This window comes from Lissotriton helveticus, chromosome 11 (assembly GCF_964261635.1).
Source record: "Lissotriton helveticus chromosome 11, aLisHel1.1, whole genome shotgun sequence".
NCBI classification, from domain to species: Eukaryota; Metazoa; Chordata; class Amphibia; order Caudata; family Salamandridae; genus Lissotriton; species Lissotriton helveticus.
In genome coordinates, this window is record NC_136072.1 from 35,119,276 (window position 1) to 35,146,574 (window position 27,299).

Genomic DNA, 27,299 nt, shown 5'->3' on the forward strand with positions numbered 1-27,299 from the left:
TCACGCCACACAAATTTTGTTGAAAACAGGTCGCCACAGGTTTATTTCATACATGGAGTACGCCAGCGTGGTAGGTTAACTTATGGGCGAACCAAGGGAGGCTGTGGTGACTAACCTAAGCTGCCCTGCCCGCCTGATGAGCCAAACTGCACCGTGGCCAACCCAATTGGTGCCACCACCTATGTGGGGATTATCCACCTTAAATACTGTGGACCACCAGCCCATGACTTTACTCAGGCCTTTTTAGGGGCGGGGCATTGCAAGGCAATCCCTTGGATGCTCAGGCTTACAACTGCCCAAAGGACTCATGGGTCACCAACGTTTTTATCCAGGGTTGTGCCATAAAGACTCCATGGTTTTCCACAGGGCATCCCTATTGTGCTCCTGAAGAGGGTACCCCTATGTACCAGTCAGCCTCCGGATTGCCCAGTAACTCTGCCTGCAACACAAAGTAACATATTAACATGTACAGTACATTGCCCCGCTATCACACAGGGTATGATGTAGGGAGGGTGACTGTCCGGCAGGGAAACCAAGAGGATGGCCAATGGGTTGGGGCCGGTATAAATACCTGACTCCCACCCCTCGCGCTCTGGAAATGACCCGGCTGAGGCCCCGGGCGTGGTGACTCCACTTTAGAGTGTCCTAGGAATAAAACGTGAGTAAGTGCTGAAAAGGCAGCACTAAGGTGGCCGCCCTCTTAAGATGGAACACTGTGTGTACCGTGGGCAGGTACATTCCTCAACCCCTTCCCATTCCACAAAACTATATTAATTAAAACTGGTGTGTGACAGAGCAGCAAATGCAGTTTGTTTCCAGCTTCCCTGTCATCTTTTTCATCCTCTTTTTTGTCTCCTAGGGTGGTAGGGCAATGCCGTTTTCGCCAATTAACACCAGCCATCCCTGCCCCTTCCCCTCTGGGCTCCCGGCTGCACCAATGGTAGCTACGCCCCTGTGTAGTGCAGGATATACAACTTCTAATTAGGCCCCATGCATTGTTTGTATGTCTTGCTCTCTCTCAGAAGTTCTTCTTTAAAAGCAAGACACTACATACAAATCCATTGGAAAGTGCCCATGGCAACATAAGTTGGCATTTATGGATGCCACGTATTGAAAAAAACGCAAGACCCCCCCTGGTTCAATAGGCTTACTGGGGCAGGGAAAAACTATTAATAGAAAGTGGAACCCCCTTCAACCTTTCAATTAAATTTTCTTTGAAACATCTCACACAAATACACATAAACATGTAAAGCTCAGAGGATTTTGATTTTCATTTCTATTCTTTATTGTTCTGTACAACATCTATCTATCTATCTATATCTATCTATCTATCTATATATCATCTTTCTGTTGTAAGTCGTTAGATCCTACCTGTCTTCAACACAGTTTTTAATGAAAACAATATTGGAATTTAATAAAATAACATAACGTCTCTCATCCCTAACCATACACACTCCATGCAAACATTTCTGTCATGCATACACACAGTTGCTATAAATGGCTGGAAACATTCTGGGGTCTTTAAAATGTGGCATTCCTGAAGAAGGCATTTCATGCTGAAACAAGCATTAAAAACACAATACTTTATTCAAAAAAAGATAAACGATGTGTACAACATAATTCAATTATGTGTAAAGAAATGTAAAGATATGGTTCTGATGTTGAACATATTCCAAAGAGTGATACTTTCGGTGAAAATCTGTTTATTAATGAAGACCGAATACAATGCCCTTTGCTGTGAGCCAAGTGAGTATGCAGGGTGATATGGCATGGTATGAAGAGAAAAGAAAAACACCATCACAAGTCCTCACCTCAGTCGCTCCTCCCCTACTCCCATCCTGTTTCGAGTAGGGGTGGGCGGAAGCTGCGTAAGGGACTATCGCGGAGAGGCACGGAGATTGAACCAACTGCGGGAGCCTGCGCATGCACAGTCCTGGCGAGGACTGTACATGGGCAGGCTCCCAAGCATGCGCAGTTTGCAGATGAAGCTGCGATGGGCAAGAATGCGGCCACAGTAAGGTAAGTTTTATTTAAGTTTAATTTTAGGCTTTTATATATAATTTAATAAGGTGGGCGGGCGGCCGGTAGGCGGGCGGGAGTCGGGCGGGCGGCCAACTTCCGATCCGCCCCGATTGAGCGGAGATTTGCCGCAAATGTCCGCTTTCTTTGCGCAAGGGCAGAAGGGCAACTCTCCACACATTCCGTGGGAGGAACGAAGATGTCCGCCCACCCCTAGTTTCAGGCACCTCCACTCCGCTGTCCCGAGAGCCGCAAGAGAGAATGATCAGTAATGTTGCGGTGTGCCTCATGTTGCTGTGGGTTGGGTTGGGTCCTGCAACAGCACGGGGAGTCGCAACAGGTGCAAGTCTTTGGGGCAGGTGAGCTCTCAAAAATCGGAGATGAGCAGAGCTATAAAAGGGTGCCACAGAGCGGCCAAAGAATCCCCGTCTCCTCAAAGTGAAAGGGAGACGTGTTCCATATCCAGCACATACCACAACCTGTGCAGCCCCCCTTGAAGCGTGCAAGTCCTGTCTGTACCCCAGAGAGACAATATATTCTGCAGAGCCACACCCAGGTCAATTTCCATCTCCCTACCATTGCGTGACGTAAGGGGAAATGTAAACCAACCAGCTAGGCCTAGGAGCACATATGCCTTTAAAACGTAGTATTTTTGTGTTCAAGTGCTTATCAATCTCATCAAGAATCTGGTCCCAATACAACGGGGGTGTTGGGATAAGTTGTAAGTATATTATACTAATTCCTGATTTCAGTGTAAAATTTAGTAAACATGTAAGTAATTCATGGGAGTGTGGTGATTGCATGGATTGCCGTTTAAAAAAGTAATCCAGAATTTGTAGGTATTTAAAAAATTTGTGGAAGATCGTGGGCAGATTGTAAGGATGCAAAAGTACGAAAGCCATCAGAATCATAAAGCTGGCCAAGTCTTTCAAAGCCATAGTTTGACCACCGACAGGCAGTATAGTCATGAAATATATTTGGAAGAGGTGGATTATTCCAAAGCTGGAAATAAATGTGTTGGGTGAGATCCTCAGGGGAGAGTGGACAATGATCCAGAATTTCATGCCATATATGTACCATGTCCCGGACGGTCTTAAATCGGAATCTCTTGTAGTAATTAGGATCCGTGATCCTGTAAAGAAACATACTGCTGTCCGTGCCTTGTGCGAGAAATAGACCAAAGTACGGTTTCTTGTCAGTTAGTAAGCTTTGCAAGCGCCCAGTAAATGCCGCCCAGAAGTATAATTAAAAGTCGGGAAGCTGAAGTCCACCCTGCTTAAATGTTATTTTAAGAGAACTTATCACACAACATGCTTGTTTATATCCCCATATAAAGCTATTAATTGCACCTTTCAGTCTTTTAAAGAAAGAATTGGGGACGTGAAAAGGGATTGCTCGGAACAGATATAAAAACTTAGGAAAAATAGTAATTTTAATTATATTGCATCTACCTACTCACAACTCTCATTATTGACTAAAATATTTATTTGCATTTGATATGATCATGTTTATGTAGGAGTCCTATTTCGGCATTCACGTGGAAAAGATCTATCCCCTTGAGCGTGAACAAGGATAATGGTGCATTTGCAAGTATAGATAACCATGAGACTTCTGCTCTATCAGTTGGTAGCAGATTTAGGGTTATACACCTTCACCAAAAGGAGCAGAGTTAGTGTCCTGAATGGAGCCACAAAATATTTGCCCAAGTTAGAATAAATGTCAAAATCCTTAAAAAGTCCTGATTCCAATGCCTAGAACTTGAAGACTGGTAACGCGGTACTGGAAGGTAATGCGAGATGGGTATGCAACGTTTACAACAAAACTATCACAACGCCGTTCCATTACGACGCGGTCATAACAACTAAAGTTGTTACAACGAATTGCGCTGGGGGGGCGCTCAAGGATAGTAAATCATTTAATTTACTATCCCAACACTTTCCCTACTATCCACGGGGACTGGTGTTGGAATAGTAAATAAAATTTTTTTAATTTGCGCCCCCCCAAAAGCAAGTCGTTGTAAAGACTTGCGTTGTTACAACCACGTTGTAATGGAACGCGTTGTAAAAGTGTACGTCGTAATGACGTACATCCGCGAGAAGGCGGTTGCTGGGGGGGTGTGAGTATCAATAGGGTTGTGAAATATTGTTAAACATGTAGTGAAATGTATAAGGTTTTTGTGTAGACTAAGGTTGTTCTTATGTTGAAAATTGAAAATTGGTCTGTCGTGGTCTAAAATCCTGGGATACACCTACAGGTGGGTCTCAGTTTGGCATACACTAAGTAAGTTTGTCTGCTGTTACGAGGGTGCTGTGCATGAGACGTTATTTCCATCAGGAAGGGAAACTTTTTGAAAGTGTGGAGTCCTATTTGGTCATTCACGGTGGAAAAGATCTATCACCTTTAGGGGAAACAAGGGTAATGGTGCTTTTGCAAGGAGAGATTACAGTGAGAATTCCGCTCTTTTACGGGTTTTGAAAGCTGCTGAGAGACCAAGAATTACCAAGAGGCTTTCATCCCTTTCACCGTGCACTTTACTGGGAGATGGCGGTCTCTAGACAGACAGACGGATAGATAGATAGATGGATAGATAGATGTGTATTTTCATTGGAAATACATTATTAAGGTAAGCAGGTAGGTAGGCAAGGGGATACCACCTCTTATGATTTCTTAGTCTTTCTACATTCTGTTCAAGTGCCTAGGTGAGGTTCCACTGTGTCTTACCAAAGAAGAGAGGGCAAAACACTATCCTTGTGTGCACACAGTTCCCTGTTAGTGACCATCCTATATTGCTTGAGCAATGGCTATAAAGTTATCATGGACGTGTCTATTCTCTTCTGCAGGCAACATTGAGCTTTCAGATTTGGCCCCTCTACTGATATTACAGTGTCATTTACCAAGTGGCGGACAGTATGCCTTTTGGTAAAACCTAGTGCTGGATCTAGGAGTCTGTTACAAGCTTTTTTACTTTTAGGCCATCTCACCTCTCAGTAGAACCTCAGCTCTGGTCTTGTAATGTCCAATGAGCTCAGAGAAGTCCCACAACAGTTTTAGGTACTTCATCATCTAACAGGAATTGATAAAGTTCTTGGGCGCAAAACCTGCATCCACTGTTTCAGTTACCAAACCCGAAGTAGAGCCGCAAGTCATTAATTAAACTTACTTGCTTCCAGGGTCGTCAAAAAACACTCTGAATTCCCTTCAAGCTGTGTATCTGTCACTATGTTGGTTAGATACACAGTACATTGACCTAATAAAAGAAAGAAAATAGGTTTGTATGTGCACATTAGTGGTTGTATCACATAAACTAAGCACTAAGGTAAATCACAGCCTCTGCAACAGTTTTAGACTGATTTGTGTCTTAAATATTTGAAAAGCTTAACAGTGCTAGTTTGACACCTCTCAGAGATGGACAGCCTCTTTTCACTACAGCACTTTACATGCCACTTCACTGTCACTCTACATGCAGCTTCTGCTTTTGGTTGAAAATGTTGCCGCGCTTATTCTCATATCTAAAGTTAACAAAAGAATATAACACAATTACATACACCAAATAACATAAAAGCACAACTAAAACATAAAACAGCACAAAAATAACAGATTATATCAGCACCACAAAAAAGACACATAACAAATATGCTAAAGCATTTTTGTTTCACAATACCACCAGCTGAATCTTGTTTTCATAATGCAGTGGTAAAAGGTGTTTAGAGCAAGCAGTCCCATAACTTACCACCAAGGGCATGAAATAGTGTCAGTCATAAATGTTTGGTGATCCAGGTGATGGTCTGCAATACAGTTTTGGGCTAACTGATGTGATATTACATAAAAGTGCCCTGGGGACGTAGTAGGAGTGTGAGTCCAATTTCTGCATCCCTGGGGCACTCTAGAGTTAGCAGAGTGGCCGCAGATGCGTTCACTGCACTTTCTGTAATACAGAGAGTGCTGATGAGCATGCAGTTCTACCTAAAAGGGGTCACGGCCACATGAAAATGTGGGAAATACTTTGCCTCTGCACCTGCACCTTATTATGGATGCAGGTGCAGAGACAAATAGATTGTCAGGAGGCGCACTCACTGTCCCAATAGACCTCTCCCCCTGAAGTCCCACTTTGAGTCAAGGGAGTCTGTCATGGGTAGTACATGGGTGTTAGATATGGGGACCTCTAGCTGGCAGAAGTTGAGTTGATACCTTTGTCCAAATAGGGACTCTTGCTTTTAGTTAGGGTAAGGGGGATACACTCCTAAAATAACCCCTGCTCACCCCCTTGGTAGTTTGAAGTCTCGTGTCCCTGGGATTTCAGAACAGGAGGAACTCTCAGTTTCAAACCCTTGGAGATCTTTTCTTCAAGCAGGTGACAAAGCAAACAACAAAGTCATGTTTCTCCTTTCCTTGGCAGCAAGCAGCCACTGCAGGACAACCCCAGACAGCAAACAGCATCGGGGCAGTATTCCTCCTCAGCTTATCCTGCTCTTCTCCTTGGCAAAGGTTCCTCTTGATTTCTTGGAAGTGATCTGATGTTCTGGGTTCTGGACCTCAATATTTATACCACAAAGTCCTTTGTTCTCTGAAGGCAGAGAGTGTCTGTACCCAGCCAAAACCAGTTCTGTCCTCACTGGTGCAACTTCCTGGCAGGTGGTGGAGACAGCATTGTTGAAGGCAGATCAGGCCCATTCAGGTAAAAGGGAAATCTCCTCCCCCTACTCTAAATGCAGCCCGGGCCTATTCAGCCCAGCCCTGACTCATCAGACATCTGGATCCACTGCCACATTCCAGCCCCTGTCATCTAAAAGACAGACATGCAATACACAAACATAGCAGAGGCACACTGGATGGTTAGGCAAGAAAATACCCACTTTCTAAAAATTGTATTTTCAAACACAGAATGTAAAAATCTAATTCACTAAAAGATGCACTTTAACATTCAGAGTTCAAGCATACTCAACTTTATTTTTCGATCTTGTTCCCTGGGCCAGTTATGTCTATAAGATGTTATAAACAAACTCACCATTTTGTCCAATGGGAACAGATAGCCTTACAATAGCAAAAAATGAAATTGGCAGTATTTCACTATCAAGACATGCCACACACATCAGTGCATGTCCCACCTTTCTCATGCAATGCATCCTGCCCACAGGGTACCTTGGGCCTACCTTAGGGGTGACTAATATGTAGAAAAGGGAGGGTTTAGGGACTGGCAAGTGTGTGCACTTGCCAAGTTGGCATGACAGTCCCAGACTGCACACAGGCTCTGCAATGGCAGGCTTGAGTCACATTTTACAAGCTGCTTCTGTGGGTGGCAGAATCAGTGCTGCAAGCCCCCAGGCTGATTCAGAAAAGGGGGTGGTGATGAACAGAGTGCCTGAATTAAGCAGACCACTCTTACCCAGTCCAAAGATCAGGGCTTGATCCATCACCGTTTTTTAGCTCACTGCACCATCCCAGCTCAGAACTTGGCTATATGCAAATTAGTCTGTTCCTGTCCCAGTGCATGATGGGAACAGGGCAAACCAAACTACCAAGCCAATTCTTGTACTGGGAAGGAAACAAGCTTCCGGGGACCGGTTTCTGCCATTTCAGGCATCGTCGGCCCGGCTTGCTTGAATCCTGATGGTGCAATGAGCAAGGGACTCACATCTGAGCAAGCCCCCAGGCAGCATTTAATTTACAGACTCTAGGCACACATAGTGCACTGTACTGTGGATTGACAAGTAAATCAACTAAGCCAATCATGGAATCACTAATCCATAACAATAATTTACAAAGGGAGAACTTGCACTTTGGCACTGAACAGCAGTGGCAAAGTGCCCAAAGCATCTAGACCAGCAAAAATGGAGTCCAACACACAGCAAAACACAGGAGGTAAAGGCAAAGAATGGAAGGGAGACCCATGCCAATGGTGCCAGGTCTAACACGTGTCCCCTCCAGCTGAAATGTGGGGTGATCTACCCACCCTCCTGGGAGTTCTCTTTACTATGGCTGAAAAATCTAGACAGACCATCAGCATTGGCGTGTTCTGTACCAGGGCGGTCTTCTACCATAAAGTCCATCCCCTGTAGGGAAATGGACCACCTCAACAGCTTTGGATTCTCACCCCTCATTTGCTTCAACCATCTGAGGGGCCTGTGGTCTGTCTGAACCAGGAAGTGAGTCCCAAACAAGTATGGTCTCAGCTTCTTCAGCGCCCAGACCACAGCAAATGCCTCACGCTCAATCGCTCTCCACCTCTGTTCCTGTGGAAGTAACCTCCTACTAATAAAGGCTACGGTTCATCTAGGCCATCCTCATTTAGCTGTGAGAGCACATCCCCCACACCATGCTCTGAAGCATCTGTCTGCACAATGAGCTCTTGGGAGACGTTGGGTGCCTTAAGCACAGGCGGTGTGCACATGGCAGATGTCAGGGCATCAAAAGCCTTCTGGCAGATGTCAGTCAAATTCACTTCCTTGGGCTGCTTTCTGGAAGTCAGCTCTGACAAGGGGGCAACAATGGTGCTGTACCCCTTGACAAATATCCTGTAATACCCCGTGAGTCCTAAAAAGGATCTCACCTGTGGCTGTAGGGGGCCACCTGGCTGCTCCCTACCTGGTGTCCCAAGTACACCACTGAACCCAGCCCGATCTGGCACTTGCTGGCCTTGATTGTGAGGCCTGCCCTTCACAGCTCCTTCAACACTTCCCAGAGGTGGTGCAGATGTTCCTCCTAAGTAGCACTGAACACTGCAGTGTCGTCCAGGTAGGCGTCACTGAAATCCTCCAGCCCAACCAACATCTGGTGGCAGGGGCATTCTTCATCCCAAAGGGCATCACCTGGAATTTGTAGTGCGCATCTGGTGTGGAGAATGCTAACCTCCCTCTTGCCCCATCAGTTAAGGTGATCTGCCAGTACCCAGATGTTAAGGCAAACATACTGAGGCACCGGGCAGCCCCCAACCGATCGATGAGCTCATCGGCTCTGGGGATGAAATGAAATGAAATGAAAAGATAATTTGTAAAGCGCGGTTGCTACCCTGAGGCATCCTAGCACTATGAACAGGCGTTTTGAGGAACGACTGGCTGTTAGTGTGTTTTATTGAAAAGCAGGGGTTTTAGCTGTTTGCGAAAGGAAAGCAGATTGGGCTCTGATCGCAGATGGAGGGGAAGAGAGTTCCAGAGTTTCGCCGAGTTATAGGAGAACGAGCGACCCCCACATCTGGCACTCTTTATTCTGGGTACTACAGCAAAATAGGAAGAGGCAGATCTGATCTGTCTGTTCGGGAGATAGGGGGTGATTAGGAAATGATTGATGCAGGCGCCCGTTTTCCAGAAGGCTCTTTGGACAATGCATAGGCCTTTGAACTGAATTCTTTCTTTGACTGGGAGCCAGTGGAGATTCTTCAGCCCAGTTTTGACAGGAAGTTGGCGGGGGATTTGGAGGAGGGTTCGCGCTGCACAGTTTTGGATAACCTGAAGCTTACGCAGGGTAGCCTGAGGGGACCCTAGGTAGAGGGCATTCCCAAAGTCCAGACGTGACAGAATTAGACCCTGGATCATGAACTGCCTTGCGTGAAAAGGTAATAGAGGAAGAATTTTCCGAATGAGCCTAAGAAGACCGAAGCAGGTGGCTGAGAATTTGGTTGTTTGGCAGTTATGGTTGAGGGCCTTGTCCAGCCAGATGCAAAGGCTCTTGATTGTGTCCTTGGGTGTGGGTGCAGGTCCCAGGCAAGAAGGCCAGAGAGAAATGATGTTAGGAGTAGGGGAGTTACCTAGGAGCATCAGCTCTATCTTGTCTCCGTTCGTTTTGAGACAAGATGAGGTCATCCATGAGGTCACTGCTTCTAAGCAGTCTCTCAGGTGGTTGGGCGGGGCTTGTGGTTGGTTGAGAGCCACCATTAGCTGAGTGTCTCCCGCATAGGTGACATTATTTACCCCAAAGGGGCGGACAATCTCAGCTAGGGGGCTCATATATATATTAAAGAGCATCAGGCTCAGAGAAGAGCCCTGTGGCACTCCGCAGCCAAGAGGCTTGCTAGGGGAAGTGACTTCGCCCTCGAAGACCTGGAAAGAGCGATCTGATAAAAAAAGACTCAAACCAGGTCAGTGCATTTCTTGTGACTCCTAGGCCGGCCAGTCGATGCAGTAGGATGTTATGGTTAACAGTATCATATGCACTTAGGTCGAGGAGGATGTTAGCTGCAGAGACTCTTTGGTCCGTGATCTTCCTTGCCTCCTCTGTTACTGCGATGAGGGCAGTTTCGGTCCCATACATGGGACGGAATACCGCCTGGGAGGGGTCCAGCAGGTGATTAGTCTCTAGGAACTCCGCCAATATGTTGTTAACGTGTTTTTCAAGAGTCTTGCTTAGCCAGGGCAGCAAGGAGATTGGTTGATAGTTCCCTGGGTTGTCTGGATCTAAATTGGATATTTTAAGGAGGGCTTTGACCATGGCCTGCTTCCAGGGGGCCAAAACTGGGTCTTGACTCCTAATCAGCAAGGCTAAGTCAAATCTAAACTAAATCAACAATACAAATGCCAGTACTGAACTAACTTCGTTTGTAATAGCAAACCGACCTGTTATGAATAAAGCATAGCAGTATATTGAAACATATATTACTAATTTTATTCAAGCAAGTTTTCAAGGGTTTTGTTTGTATTATTCAAACAAAATGTATTGTGCATATTCACGAATATATACAAAATGTACAAATAGATACAAACTTTTACAATTATGTACAAAACAGTCCTATAATTCACTCACACTGATACTTACACACCTCATGCATACAACTTATATCCCTAAAACAAAAACAAAAAACAAATACCACTGAGGTATGGGTCCGTGTCAATTTTCCATTAAATCATATGATACAATGTACATTTATTATTTGTAACCCAAAACAAATTGTTTCATATTTTTGGCTCAGTACTTTCAATTTTAAACTTGACAGCGGACCTATAAGGTCGACGCGTTTCGAACCCCCTAATAGCGGGGTTCTCCTCAGGACCAAGGTGATTTCTACAAAACAAAACGAATAAACTAAGTTAACTGGTAAGTGCAAACAATCTGCGTTTCAAGAACAGCCACCAACCGGCTTAACACCGCCTACCTTAATTCTCCTGTTAATGGAGCCACAGTCAGGTGTGAAAAAGTCTACACATAAAGACAAAAAAACAAAAAGAGAATGACATAGAAGACAATCTATGGTCAGATGACTTACATTTGATGTTTTGATTTAATCGGTAAGGTGGCTCACCTGCACTCTCTTGAGAGTTGGCCTTAATAACCTAAATAAAAAAGGATGCAATCAGTAGTGCCTTGTTTGGTTGTAACTACGAGTTTTTTGCTGAGGAGGCTCCTAACTAGTAATGGCTTACCCGGTTTTGGCGTGACGATTGTTAGCCCGGGATTCAGCATGGCGTTGCTTAACGGTAATGCGTTCTCCTGCTGGCAGGTTCTACAAATGAACTGCACGAAAATGCCGAATTTAGAAACTGAGTCTACACCATGCTTTTTCGATGTAGGAAATAATTGCGCGTTTACGATGGGAAAAACCGACTCACTTGTGCTGCCGAGCGTCTGCTGCATGAATGGAGCCAGCGCGTCCTCAGTCCGACACCAAGTTTACTTCCTGATCCTGATAGCTCGGTTTCTTAAAGGGCCCGCACCTCTTTGTGACAGACACCAAGCTTGCTTCCTCGATACTGGTCACGTGGTTTCTTCAAGTACCCGCACCGCTTGGTGCCGTGCAGCCTAAACATGGGTGGCAATATCTAATCTACATTCTGAGTTGACCTGATTGTGTAGTTGGTGTAAAAATATGACGAAGGCATAAATGCGCTCCTGCTCAGGGTAAAGCATTGTGGGCAATATAAAGCATGTATTCGATTGCGTTGATGTAGCCCCAACTGTATTTTTTGCGTAAGGGTTGGTGTATTCATTCAAAATGTATCTGATGGTATTGTTTCAACTGTGGACCAAAGCGAAGGCATAGAAAAGCACAGTTCCATGCTGGAGGCAGTATGGTAATTGTAGTCTCCTACAACCTGTTCTCGATTGCCTTTATGCAACCATAGCCGTATTTTAATTCAGGACAGGTACCCAGAAGGATCTTAACCAGGGGTCCCCCTGTAAATCTCAGAGATTTCGTTAAGTCCTGTTATCGCTGTATTATACTTCATTATTAGGAATGCCTCTCGTTGCGCTAATTTCAAATCCATATCACCTCCACGTGGATCATATTCAATTTTGGAGATGATCGTCCGGCGTAAGTCGCATTCTTTGTGTTCGTGTGTGGACCAATGATGAACTAAAGGTGCATTCTGTACTTGTTTTCTAATCCTTGACTTGTGCTGTGTAATTCTTTGTCTTGCCTCCTGTGTCGTTTTTCCAATATAAAGTTTAGGGCATGGGCACCAGATGCCATAAACTATATTTTTTGTTTGGCAATTGATAAAAGTTGTATGTTTCCAATAGATTCTTTCAAAACAGAAGACAGTGCCTTCTTCCGTTGAGTCACAGCAGGTGCAATTCCCGCATTTGTGATGTCCGGTTATTGGAGGTAACCCCATCATGCTTCTTAGTGACGGTTTTGGATCTTTTGGCAGGGCTGCCCTTACAATGTGATTAGCCACACTCTTTTCTTTTTTGTAAGCAAAAAGAAGAGGATCCGATAATTCGCAATGGAGATCTTTCACCAAGTGCCAATTTTGTAATACCAGTTTACGTAATTGATGTGTGTTAGAACCAAAGGTTGTGACGCAAACAATTCTTTTCAACTCATTTCGTGTTTTCTTTTGGAGCAGTGTCTCTCTGGGAACCCACCAAGCCCTTTTTAAAGAATGTTTTAAAAGTTTTTTAGGGTAACCCCTATCTAGCAAACGTTCCTTCAGGCTGTTGGCATGTTTGAAGTATTCCTCCTTATTGGAACAATTCCGCCGAATTCTTAAAAATTGGCCGAAGGGAAGATTTTGCTTAAGGCTGCTGGGGTGGTGACTGGTAAAATGTAATGCCTTATTTCTATCAGTGGGTTTGCGAAATAAGGTTGTACCCAGTGTGCCCTCTGTAGAATATACTTGAACATCCAGGAATGTAATGCTTTGGTTTGATGAAGTATGACTGAATTTTATGTCTTCTGTCCTCATATTGAGCCATGTCAGAAATTCAGTCAGCCTATCGTGTGATCCAGACCAAATAACACCTTCCACACCGAGAGTTTTTTGTTTTTTTTTGTGAATAAGTGTTGTCTTTTTTGTCAAAGTGCATATTGTTAAACAGTCATTTTGTCTTTTTGTCTATTGTCTTTGTCTATAAAGTTAACTTCCTAGATATTATGTCTGAGAGAGACACTTTTGCGTATAGTGAAGAACACATTCAAAATTTAATTCGGCAACCGCCTGTTTTCGGATCAGCTACCTTAAGTTCTACTGCAAAAACTCAAAATGAATCGGACAAGTTACCAACCATGGGAGATGAGGACCCGACGCCAATATTACAGGAGTTAACAGCGTTGCCCTTATTCAATCTATCAGACCGAGTTTTATCAATCCCCGAAATAACAGTACTTGAAAAGGGACTTTCCTTTGGGCCAGTTCGAGCAACGGACTTTGTTAAAATGAAATTGGAAGCAAGTGAATTTTGCAGAAAAATACGTTTGAAGACTTTCTTTAAAGACACTCCTTCAATTGAGAATACGGAAGCTACAGGCCTTCGCATAAAATCCACCTTTTGTCCACCAACTAATAAAACTCCAAAGCAAGTTATTACCTTTGAGAGAGCAATATTATCTGGGATAAATGCCCTTGAAAAGAAGAAGCAATTTGTTAAATTTAATCTTCTTAAAAGTGAAAAGGATGCGATATTTTCATTGAAAAGTGATAAATCCCTAATAATAAAGCAAGCGGACAAAGGGGGTGCAAGATTCATAAGGATCCAAAGATCCCACCCGGCCGCCCAATAATTTCAGGTTGTCAATCTCTTACAGAGCCTACATCTAAATATATTAACAATTTTCTGAAACCTATGATAGATCAAGTTCCTGCTCATCTCAAAGACACTACGGCATTCATTAATCGAATAACTTCAATCAAATTCGATGAAGCTAACCAACTGATGGTTACAATGGACGTCGTATCATTGTATACACAAATCCCCCAAGAACAAGCGCTAGAAACTTTGGAATTCTTTTTGGACAAACAGGGGCAACCTAGTAGAGTGCCAACCAACTTTATACTGAAACTAGCAAAATAACTATTTCCAATTCGACACAGACTTTTACTTTCAAATCAAAGGGGTAGCAATGGGCTGCCCCTTTGCGCCGGAGCTGGCTGTCCTGTTTATGGGCTTATATGAAGACAAATTTATATATAACAATAACCCTTTTGCTGTATACATCACATCATATATGCGCTATATAGATGACGTCTTCTTTATTTGGTCTGGATCACACGATAGGCTGACTGAATTTCTGACATGGCTCAATATGAGGACAGAAGACATAAAATTCAGTCATACATCAAACCAAAGCATTACATTCCTGGATGTTCAAGTATATTCTACAGAGGGCACACTGGGTACAACCTTATTTCGCAAACCCACTGATAGAAATAAGGCATTACATTTTACCAGTCACCACCCCAGGAGCCTTAAGCGAAATCTTCCCTTCGGCCAATTTTTAAGAATTCGGCGGAATTGTTCCAATAAGGAGGAATACTTCAAACATGCCAACAGCCTGAAGGAACGTTTGCTAGATAGGGGTTACCCTAAAAAACTTTTAAAACATTATTTAAAAAGGGCTTGGTGGGTTCCCAGAGAGACACTGCTCCAAAAGAAAACACAAAATGAGTTGAAAAGAATTGTTTGCGTCACAACCTTTGGTTCTAACACACATCAATTACGTAAACTGGTATTACAAAATTGGCACTTGGTGAAGGATCTCCATTGCGAATTATCGGATCCTCCTCTTTTTGCTTACAAAAAAGAAAAGAGTGTAGCTAATCACATTGTAAGGGCAGCCCTGCCAAAAGATCCAAAACCGTCACTAAGAAGCATGATGGGGTTACCTCCAATAACTGGACATCACAAATGCGGGAATTGCACCTGCTGTGACTCAACGGAAGAAGGCACTGTCTTCTGTTTTGAAAGAATCTATTGGAAACATACAACTTTTACCAATTGCCAAACAAAAAATATAGTTTATGGCATCTGGTGCCCATGCCCTAAACTTTATATTGGAAAAACGACACAGGAGGCAAGACAGAGAATTACACAGCACAAGTCAAGGATTAGAAAACAAGTACAGAATGCACCTTTAGTTCATCCTTGGTCCACACACGAACACAAAGAATGCGACTTACGCTGGACGATCATCTCCAAAATTGAATATGATCCACGTGGAGGTGATATGGATTTGAAATTAGCGCAACGAGAGGCATTCCTAATAATGAAGTATAATACAGCGATAACAGGACTTAACGAAATCGCTGAGATTTACAGGGGGACCCCTGGTTAAGATCCTTCTGGGTACCTGTCCTGAATTAAAATACGGCTATGGTTGCATAAAGGCAATCGAGAACAGGTTGTAGGAGACTACAATTACCATAATGCCTCCAGCATGGAACTGTGCTTTTCTATGCCTTCGCTTTGGTCCACAGTTGAAACAATACCATCAGATACATTTTGAATGAATACACCAACCCTTACGCAAAAAATACAGTTGGGGCTACATCAACGCAATCGAATACATGCTTTATATTGCCCACAATGCTTTACCCTGAGCAGGAGCGCATTTATGCCTTCGTCATATTTTTACACCAACTACACAATCAGGTCAACTCAGAATGTAGATTAGATATTGCCACCCATGTTTAGGCTGCACGGCACCAAGCGGTGCGGGTACTTGAAGAAACCACGTGACCAGTATCGAGGAAGCAAGCTTGGTGTCTGTCACAAAGAGGTGCGGGCCCTTTAAGAAACCAAGCTATCAGGATCAGGAAGTAAACTTGGTGTCGGACTGAGGACGCGCTGGCTCCATTCATGCAGCAGACGCTCGGCAGCACAAGTGAGTCGGTTTTTCCCATCGTAAACGCGCAATTATTTCCTACATCGAAAAAGCATGGCGTAGACTCAGTTTCTAAATTCGGCATTTTTGTGCAGTTCATTTGTAGAACCTGCCAGCAGGAGAACGCATTACCGTTAAGCAACGCCATGCTGAATCCCGGGCTAACAATCGTCACGCCAAAACCGGGTATGCCATTACTAGTTAGGAGCCTCCTCAGCTAAAAACTCGTAGTTACAACCAAACAAGGCACTACTGATTGCATCCTTTTTTATTTAGGTTATTAAGGCCAACTCTCAAGAGAGTGCAGGTGAGCCACCTTACCGATTAAATCAAAACATCAAATGTAAGTCATCTGACCATAGATTGTCTTCTATGTCATTCTCTTTTTGTATTTTTGTCTTTATGTGTAGACTTGTTCAGACCTGACTGTGGCTCCATTAACAGGAGAATTAAGGTAGGCGGTGTTAAGCCGGTTGGTGGCTGTTCTTGAAATGCAGATTGTTTGCACTTACCAGTTAACTTAGTTTATTCGTTTTGTTTTGTAGAAATCACCTTGGTCCTGAGGAGAACCCCGCTATTAGGGGGTTCGAAACGCGTCGACCTTATAGGTCCGCTGTCAAGTTTAAAATTGAAAGTACTGAGCCAAAAATATGAAACAATTTGTTTTGGGTTACAAATAATAAATGTACATTGTATCATATGATTTAATGGAAAATTGACACGGACCCATACCTCAGTGGTAGTTGGTTTTTGTTTTTGTTTTAGGGATATAAGTTGTATGCATGAGGTGTGTAAGTATCAGTGTGAGTGAATTATAGGACTGTTTTGTACATAATTGTAAAAGTTTGTATCTATTTGTACATTTTGTATATATTCGTGAATATGCACAAGAAATTTTGTTTGAATAATACAAACAAAACCCTTGAAAACTTGCTTTAATAAAATTAGTAATATATGTTTCAATAGACTGCTATGCTTTATTCATAACAGGTCGGTCTGCTTCCAGGGGGGGCAGGATGATCCCAGTAGATAAAGAGGAGTTAATCAGGTCAAGAATGGTTGGTAGGGTGTGCCTGGTGATTGCCTGTGAAGTATGCGGGGTGCCGGGTCATTGGTAGAGCCGGATTTTACCTGGGTCATAATGGATTGCAGCATGGTGGAGTCAAGAGGTGGGAGATTGCCAAGTGTTGCTGCCAGCTGAGGCCCTAGTGTCTGTGGATTGGTGGCCGGGGAGGGGACCTGAATCAGGGGGAAGGAGGTGTAGATGGTTTGTATTTTTGGGAATAAATACTCCGCAAGGTTATTGCAACAGGTTTGTGCATTAAGGGGGTCTTGAGGTTTTTCTGGGAGTTTAAGGAGGGTCTTCGCGATTTGATATATTTCCTTAGGTCTGGAGGCGGCTGCATTAATCTTATTTTTAAAAAGAATTGCCTGTGAGGTTCGGATTTCATTTTTATAAGTTTGTATCGCTGTTCTATATGCAATTTTACCGGCGGGAGAATAGTCCAATCGCCACTTCCACTCCAGTTTTTTGCAGAGGCGTTTCTTATCCTGTAGGCCAGAGGAATACCATGGGGCGGTCTTGGTGCTGCTTTTGGGTTCAGGGTATTTTAAGGGAAGTACAGAGTCCAGAGAGTACAAAATCCATTTATTAAAGTTTTTGTTAGCTAGTGTGGGGTCGGAATTGTTGGGTGGTCTAGAGATATCGAGCCTTGCTGCCCATTCAGCTTGGGATTGTTTTGACCAGTCTCGTTTCCTCAGGGTGGTGGGGGTTGGGTGAGTGGGGAACCCAGGAGAGGGGAACGAGAAAGTGATATGTCCCAGTGAGAGGGGACGGATTTCCCACTAGGAGATCTGCACAATTGCTAAAGATGGGGTCAAGAAGATGGCCTTTGGAATGAGTGGGTTTTTGCACTAGTTGTTTAAACTGCAGTGCAGAAAGACTGGCGGACATTTCTAGGGTGCTCCGGTCCGTAGTGTCATTTAAAATGGATGTTGAGTCCCCTAGGAGTGTGAAATTTGATGGCCTGCAAGATGGGGTGCACATCAGTCCTGGTGACTTAATTGAACCCTCGGTAGTCCACACAGAACGGGAGTTCTGCCGTGGCACCGGGTGCGGCAGCTTTCGGGAGCAAGACCACTGGGCTGGCCCAAGGGGTGTTTGAGGGCTCAATTACCCCTAGCGCTAACATCTTGGAAACCTCTTCATTGATGCAAGCTCTGACCCTGTCAGGCACTCGGTATGTTTTACTGGAGGACATCATGAAGGTACCACTGAGATCAGAAAACTGTACCAACAGTTAGCGACAGTCATTCTGCTGTTCAGGGGTCAGGGCGGGAGAGAGATTCACACTGGCCCCTGACCCATCTTGCTCCTTTGCAGACAGGAGGTCAGGAAGAGACTCAGTCTCCTCTTTCATCCCTGCATCTGTTGCTAGGATCGTGTCCACTTTAGATCTCTCCAAGTGGGGCTTCAGGCGGTTCACACGAAGGACCCGCAAAGGGTTCCTGGGAGACTACAAGTCTACCAGGTAGGTGATGTTGCTCTTGCGCTCCACCACCTCAAATGGTCCGGTCCACTTATCCTGGAGGGCACAAGGCTTCACTGGGGCCATGACCCAAACCTTCTGTCCAGGCTGAAACTTGATCAGAGTGGCATTCTGAACATACTAGCATTTCATTTCCTCCTGGCTGGCTTCCAGGTTGACCTGAGCGAGTTGCTGAAGTGCTTAGTCTGGTTTCTGAAGGCCAGCATGTAGCTATATACATCCTGGAGAGGTTTACTGGGAGCTTTCTCCCAGCCTTCTTTTGCCAGACTCAGAGGTTCTCTTACAGGATGGCTGTACAGCAGTTCAAAGGGTCTGAACCCTAAGGACTTCTGGGGCACCTCTCTGAAAGAAAATAACAGGCATGGTAAGAGGACATCCCACTTATACCTCTTGGGTTCACCAAGACCCTTAATCATGCCTTTCAGGGTTTGGTTGAATCTTTCAACCAGCCAATTACTGTCCAGAGAGGGATGGTTTCCTGGTGCATGGTCCATGAAGACTAGGATAAACCTGTTGCCCATGGCAGTCTTGGGATCCAGAGAGCCCTCAATGTTAATACCCACTCTCCTAAAGGAGGTGCTGACTGCAGGGAAAGGTTGGAGAGGGGCTCTACACTTCCTCCCCCCCCATTTACCACATACCTAGCAAGACATACAGTGAGCATCAGAATGCTTGTGCATTGGGGGCCAGTAATAGTGGGTGACAAGCCTTTCAAAGATCTTGTCTGGCCCCAAATGTCCTGCCAAAGGCACATCATGACCCAGACCCAGTAGCAAGGCTCTGAAGCACTCTGGTGCCACCAGCACACGGGCTGACCCAGGCTCAGCAACCTTAGCAGACCGTTCACTCCAGATATCAAATGTGATCCGGACTGATTACCTGCTGCCTGGTTTGCAGCCTGCTGCAGCAAACCAATGAGAGAAGGGCATTTATGCTGCTCCTGGCAGAACTCCTCCCTGTGGGCCATCCTTCTTGCTGCCAAAGGGTCAGCTCAGGCAGATCCCCCAGTTCAGCCACTTGTTCCCATGTAGGCTCCAGGGCATCCCCCTCTGGGTCTACCTGCTCCTGGACAATGGGAACTTTGAGGGCTGGTTTCCTGCGCCCCCTGCCTCTTCTCTTTCCAGCAGGCACCTGGGCCACTCTTTCAGGCTGAAGGTCATCTTGAATGCCCTTACCGGCTGCCATTGACCGAGTGGTCACGCATGCCCACTCAGGCAGACCCAACATCTCTAAATTAGACTTCCGCTCCACCTTCCCCCAAGGGAGCTCTCCAAATCATTGCCTAGCAGACAGTCAATAGGCATGGCTGGCCTCACAGCTACTCTTAAGGGACCTTAGACCGCCCACCACTAATAGGAAACCCGTGCCACTTTGCAGAGGCACTCTGAATTGTCAGCAGCAACTACTGGGTAGAATGTGTTAGGGAACACCTGCTCTTCAGACACCAGCTGACAACTGACAGCTGACACACTGGCTCTGGTGTCTCTCAGAGCCTCCACACTTTGGTTACCCACTGCCTGTACTGTTTAGTGTTATCAGGTATATGAGTCCTTGGGACCATCTCACTGTCTCCTAAAGAGACCAGGGGCATCTCTGCAGGACCCCACCCACCCTGGGCACCCAACTCCTGCCCCAAGGCTACACTAGCCAGTTACTGAGGTGGTACATCAGTGGGTACAATGGTAACCAGTTTGGGATACTTAGGACTCCCCGGAAATGGCCTACCTGCCCACAACTAAAAAAGGTTTTAGGACCCTTCTGCACTGGCTTACCTGGGAGACTCATGGTTTCGTTTCAGTAGGAGGCTGGGAACACTTACCTTGGTTCCATTGGGGATTTATTTGGGGCCCTTTTTGGAACTCCTTTGTTTACTCACGCCCCCCCCCGCTCTTCTGATGGGGTACCCTTGGCGGAGTCTCCCACAAGACCTTTGTGGACCCTGGTACTGAGACAGCAGTCCGACTCCACAGCAAACTTCCTGGGATTAGTCAGCTTACTATCAATCAGGTGCTAGGGTAGCTCTGGAAAACAACTACTGGACAAGCACTCCCATGCAACCAAATCACCGAGCCCCTGCAAGTCAGTTACCTTGCTACCCTTCACCCATCCATCCAGTGCTCTGCAAAAGTAGGATACCTACTCCTCCCAGGTACTTGACTCCAGCTTCTTGGAGTTCCTAAATTTCTGCCTATAAAGCTCTGGGATTAACCCATAACTGGCTATCAAAGCTTCCTTCACGGGGGCATGGGATATTTGATCCTCAGTGGGCAAAGCTAGTAAGGTCTCCCTCCCTTCATCTATGAGGTGGCCCCACAACCCCACTCCCAGTCTCTCTCAGGGACCCAGTGGGACTTCATTGCTCTCTCATAGGTCTTAACCACTGCCCAATGTCCTTGTGTATCATGAAATCTCTGATCACATCTTTGGAAGTGTACACTTTTCCTTCCTCAGGCACTGATGGTGTGTTTCCACTAGAGGGAGTGATCTCTAGGCTCTTCGCTTTCCGCTCCAGCTCCCTCAACTCTCTCTCATGCTCTAAAAGCACCTTTGTCTCCTCCATGGCCAATTTCTTGCTCTCCAACTCCAACCTCTGATTCCCTAAGTCACCCTGGCTCCCCAGCTTGAGCTTAGCATGCTCCAATTCATTCACTCTGCTTCTCTTCCTGTCCTCCAACTCCTCTGGAGACTGACTCCTCTGGAGACAGACCCTTTGTCAATACATTGCTGCCTACCCTCCCTTCAGTTAGGCCCACTATCCCGTACAGCTGCCCTTCTACATTCTACCCCTCCACCATAGGCTCCTCATTCTGCCCACTGTCATTCCTTGCTTGAGGAATTCTTGCGTAGAAACTGCACATCATTGCAAGATTTTAACACGCACGTGGAAAAATTTAAAACTAAGTTCAAAGAAAGAGGCTACCCTAAGAAGTTAATTAACCACTCTTTCAAGAGGACTAGGTTTTACAATAGGGACAGCCTCTTTCAAGGAGAAAAGAACAACAAATCACAAGAATAAATATTGATGGTAAGTCAGTATTCTACTATCAGCAATAAACAAAAAATATTATTGATCGTAACTGAAAAATCCTGAATGACAGGGATAACACCAGTCTCCCCAAAACCCCTGTATGCCTTCAGAAAGAAGAAAAACGTACAAAACTCCCTTCTGTTTACTGATAGGAAAGATGTAATAGAGACACAAAGGACACTGACAGGGGGAAAGGCCATGGGGAACCACAAATGCGGTAACTGTTGTGTGTGTGAATTATGCATTGTAACAAAGGAGGTGACCCTTAATGGGATGACTCAGAAAATTACTACACTCAATAACTGCAAAAGCAAAAACTTTGTATATCTCATAGTGTCCCCATGTGGACTAGGAAACATAGGGGAAATGGGGAGAGAACTGAGACAGAGACTGTGCGAGCATAGGTCCGCGATTAACACCCAAAAAAAAATGCCCCCTTAGCTAGTTATTGGGTGGAGAAAAACAACTAAACAAATGACATTAGATGGTTAGTATTAGGAAAAAAAGGAGAATAAAGAAGAGGTGGTAACAGTGTCTCCAGACGTAAGTTAAGATAGCAATGGTACATTATTACATTTGGAACAATCAAGAATGGCCTCAATAGTAGGGAGGACTGGGAGAAAATAATAGTAGCATAAGTGAACAGTAGCTGAAATGAGTACTAAGGAGCACGAGCTGTAGTCAAATACTGAAAAAAAATTTATAGGACTAATTAGGTAGACACACGTAGTAACCGGGATTTATAGTAGAGCCCTGACAAAAAGACTCGTGTTTAGTAGTGCCCTTTGTGCAGTAGACTTTCCCATGAATCAGCCTTAAATACACAGATATAGGATCAAAAATATATTTTAATGAAAAATAATTTTTTTGTATTAGATAGCTTAGGTAATGCGATATACGTCATATAGGTGGCTCATAGAAAAGGAAATGGGCATTACAACAGACATCGGAAACTTAGTATAGTGAGGACTGGATAACAGTAATTCGCTAGATTCCAATGTAAGGCAATCAATTTTAACTTTCATATTAAACATGAGTATATTACGACATGGTGGTTTTTAGGTCTCCGACTCAAAGGCTGCGCTTGCGCAGTCTCGCTCCGAGACTTTATATCTACAGTATGGGGGCTTGAACCCACCCCTCTTCTCCATTGGCTGGCTTCCAAAACGGAGGCTAGCCATTGGAGGAGAGGGCATCAATCCGTTGAACATGGGATTCACGGGGGGTGTTTTCTACTTTCTTTCTGTTTTCTTTCTCTCCTCTTCCCATTGGCAGGAATTTTATATTCTCCTCCTTTATGATCTTGGGTGCCATTCGGTGGTGGACCAAGCAAGATTACGTTCTTTATCCTTTTGGTGTCATATGTGGACAACACCAGAGCTCCATTATTATGCTGCAGCATGTCTGGAGGTTAAAAATAGTCCAGGTGCCACGAACATTGGGTGGTTCAAAGACCTTAAGGCTACCTTACTAGCTCTGGGTCTTGACTCATTGTGGTCATCGCCCGAGTCAGCCATTTTTCCCTCAAAAAGGGTTTTTAAACAATGTTACTGGGACTAGGTGACTCTTAATATGTACCTAAAATCGAGCTCTAGTAGCCTTACTGGTCGGTTTATTGTGCATAAAGATGTGCCCAAGCTTGAGGGGTATTGGGATGTCATAACCAAACCCCTGGACCGCAAACTATTTTTTCAATTCAGATGCGGTTCGCTCCCCATTGGGGAGTTTACCAAAAAGTGGGGAACAGAAAGGACGGGGTTCTGTCCCAAGTGTCATGGTATTGGGGAGAGCCTGAATCACTTTTTGTATGTATGCCCGCTGTATTCTGCTCCCAGAGCTAAATGGCTTGGACCGGTCTGTAGAAATCTGGGTACCCGAATGGCTGTGGAAGCCACTAGATTGTTAAGAACTAATCTAGATTCCCTTATTGTTGTCGGGGTTGCTAAATTTCTTGGCTGGGCCTGGGTGCTTAGAAGTAGGTATAATAAAAGTACACAACTGGTGATAGCTTAGTTACTGTCAAGCACCTGTCCTTTGGTTGTTCTAGAGCTTTTATGTATAACCTAGTATATTTGTTTAAGAAATTGATTAATCTTAAATGACTTACATATTGTCTTAAAATGATTTATGGCTGTATTAAGTTCCTTTGTTAAGTTGCTTAATTATTTGTACAAGAAGCTGATTAGTTATAAATGATTTAATAATTGTTTAATTGCACATGTATGTCTATTTTGTTTTTATGTCTTTTATGATGAACTAATCGAATAAAGACTTCTTGAACTTGAACTTGAAAGAAAACCGCGCCCCCGAATCCAAAAATGACTCTGCTTTTGAGCATAGGTACAAATCACTTTTTAAACAATGTTAGGGTTTGGGAGGCATTGTAGCAATGATGGGATGGGTATCTATGTGAACAGAGCATATGTGTTTGTTTTAATTTCAATGGATGTGGGTTTAATTTACACAGAATGTATATTTAGCAGAGGGTATAGCTGTTTCTCTTTGTGTTTCAGTGACCCCTGACGAAGAGCCAAAGGGCTCGAAATGCATTGGGTGGAAGTACACGCGCTTACTGTGATGAATTATTCGTTTGAAACGTGATGCTACATAAGGCCTGGATGGGCACTGAGTATTCATTTGAAACTATGGAATAAAGAATCATGGGAGCACTACGCTGTCTCTGCAGTGATTTTTGAACGTGAAGCATTGAGAAAGAAGTTCACGGATTATCATGGGTTCATTAACAAGATAAATATTGGTAAAACTTCATTGAGAAGATTATGGAAAAGGAAAAAATTCCTCAATTCAGCAGTGCGACAGATTGGCACGGAAGTTACGCGCTATTTGTGATCGCTGCTTTCTCCGAGGCATTTCTGCTTCGCCTCGGAGAACGATGGTGGTGTTCGACTGCCCTCCTGACGGCTTGTTTTCTATGTAGAAAGAGCAGGCTCATGTACTGTTGTTTCTCTCTCAACGCTGTGCCCATTTCTTGTGTGCACGCTTTATCTACTTGTTTTGCCTTGGATTTATGACCTGACCCATGCATTTACATGTCTAAGACGTGCACTGCAGCTTCACTTTTACTCCCTTGTTTTCTTCGATGTGGGCTTTTCTTCGGATGTGCACAACACCTTTGCTTTTACCCCATTGTTTACTTTGATGTGGGCTTTTCTACTGTTTGAGTTAAATAATTGCCAGTACGTATGAGCATGGGCATTTGTAATTGTGTTTCCATTTCACAATTCAATTAGTATTGGTTCCGATTGGCATTTATTTTGAAGGCACAGGAGAGCTGATGCCAAGACTCAAACCCGGTTCCACAGTCCCAAAGTCAGCAGCTCTCTATGTTACACCACACCCTTTCAGGCCGCTACCATCTTTTTCTTTCATTGTTTATACACTGCAAAGGCACATAGGACATGACAACCAATAGGCACGTCCCGATTCTGTGCAGCGCACATGGATTGGCTGTGGTGACCCAAATGCTCCAATCCTAAACATCCAGATGCAGTAGAAGGGCATCCAATGTGCGCTCTGTATAAGAGGGCGTGGGCCCCTTGCGTCAACATTCAATGAAATAAATGGACCTTACCGGGGTGGTCTGGGTGTCTCGCCTGATCAACCACGATAGTAATCTACCAGGGTTATCCCCAAGGTGATGAGTACGCGCTGAGTGAGCAGTGTAGTTTACATTTTTCAGCCTATCAAGTAACTGTGTGTGTTGCTCCCTGGCTGCTATCAAGGTCTCGTCATCTCCCTCCGCCGCCTCCTGCTCCCCAGCCAGCAGGTCAGATTCAACCTGCGTCAACTCTCCCTCTATCTGCTTCCGCATTCCCGCCTGCATGCCCAGGCAGAGGCCTCTCATGACGACTTTAAATGCATCCCATTCTAGTTGCGGGATGGAGGCAGTGTGGTTATTTTCTTCAAAATATTGCAAGAGGCGGGTCAAAAGCGCTTCTCTGAACGGGGCATCCAGCAGCACGTCTGGTTGGAGTCTCCAAGTGGGCACCGGTGAGTGTGGGTGCTCCCAAGTTAAGTCTAGAGTGTGGGGGTTATGGTCAGAGTGAGTTCGGCCCAGGTAACAAGTGTCCGTGACATGGGGGAACAGGTCGCTTGTCAGCATGTACCTATCTAACCTGAATTGCAATGTGTGGGCACCTGAGTAGTATGAGTATACCCTTGCATGTGGATTGCGACCTCACCAAGCGTCATGCAAATCCCATTGCGTCGCCCAGTCCGTGAGTGCCCTCATGGCCCCATTCACCGGTGCGCTGGCCAGGGAGGGGGAATCCGTATCGATGCCCGAGTCCAGCCAGGCCTCAACCGCCTCAGGAGTATTGAAAAAATTAGTCTTGTCCTGGGCCACCACACGTAGTCGGGCCGGAAAAAGAAGAGAGTATTTCAGGGTTAGGCTGCGGAGTCGCTGCTTCACTGCTAGGAAAGAGTGCCGTTGGCGTTGTACCTGAATAGTGTAATCAGGGAATAACATGATCTTGGCGTTTTCAACCCTGATGTCCGACAGTTTCCTAGCCTCTCGTAGTATGACATCACGGTCCCGGTAGTTCAAGACTCGAATAAGCATGGGTCTCGGGTTGGAGCCTGCAGGAGGGGGCCGCGCCGGCACCCGGTGGGCCCGTTGAACCACAAAATGCTGAGAAAGGGTACCCTCAGGAAGTAGGTCCGTGAGCCATCGTTCCATGTGTACCTCCGGCTCCCTACCTTCCCACCGCTCCGGCAGTCCTATGATACGGACATTATTCCTCTTCGCTCTTCCTTCCGCATCCTCCGCGCGGTCCTCCAGGAATTTCACTGGGTTGAGGAGGTCTTGGACATGATTGTCCGTCTGTGTGACCTTGGGCGTGACATCAGCCATCGCGGCCTCTAGGGCAGTAGTGCGCTCCGATAGTTTCCTGTGGTCAGCCTGCAGGTGCGTGAGGTCAATGGCAACGCTATCAATTTTTGTTTCCAGAGATGTGCGGGTCAGCTGCAGTGATTCCTCTAGCCGCTCCATCGCTGCCAGCATCGTGTCCAGTTTGGAGGTAGTCTGATCTTGTTGGACCGATTTCGCCATCTTCCCCTTCACCTGTGTGCCGCTAGCACCGGCCCTCGTCTTGGGTCCCCCAGACATGGGCAGCGCGATGTGGTTCGATGTTCGGACGAGTCCGGGGAACCGCTTCAGGGCTTTGGAGAGGTTGTGGTCCACTGCGGGGTCAAAAGAGTCCGGCTCCGATGGGGCGCGAGACAACAGCACCACCAAGCCGTGTGGGTGGCCCCGTCATACTCCAGGGCGGGTGGCCACGACTGAGCAGGAGCAAAGAGGGGTGTGAGGTACCTCTCCCTCGCGTGGCCAATGCCAACCGGTGCGCCCAGGCAGCAGGTGTCCCTCCGCTCTGGAAGTCCAAAGTGGGAGTCGCGGTTTTCCGGCTACTGCCAGTAGATCCTCCTGTCCAGCTGGCCGCCCGTACGGTTCAGATCACCCCAGGGAGCAGCTCAGGTCCGATGGAGACGACTGTGTGCCTCCCCAGCACCTCGTGCAGGTCTTTCAGTTCCCTCCGGGGGGGGTGGTTCACCCAGTGGCGGGGCGACTAAGTCCAGGGCCCCAACAAGGCAGGTGACGCCGCCTACCACTCACCCCAGGCACCGTGCAAGCGTCCGCCTCGAGGCGCACAAA

The 27,299-nt window shown here is 45.5% G+C and overlaps 1 protein-coding gene across 1 annotated transcript in view; it reads right to left on the bottom strand.

The window, feature by feature from the left end:
* The window catches only part of LOC144792151 (uncharacterized), a 426,357-nt gene that overhangs the window by 276,597 nt on the left and 122,461 nt on the right, over positions 1-27,299 (bottom strand). The window contains exon 3 of the mRNA XM_078667032.1: positions 5,180-5,266. Within this exon, the coding sequence (XP_078523158.1) occupies positions 5,180-5,266 (87 nt within the window). The remainder of the gene's footprint in view (positions 1-5,179; positions 5,267-27,299) is intronic.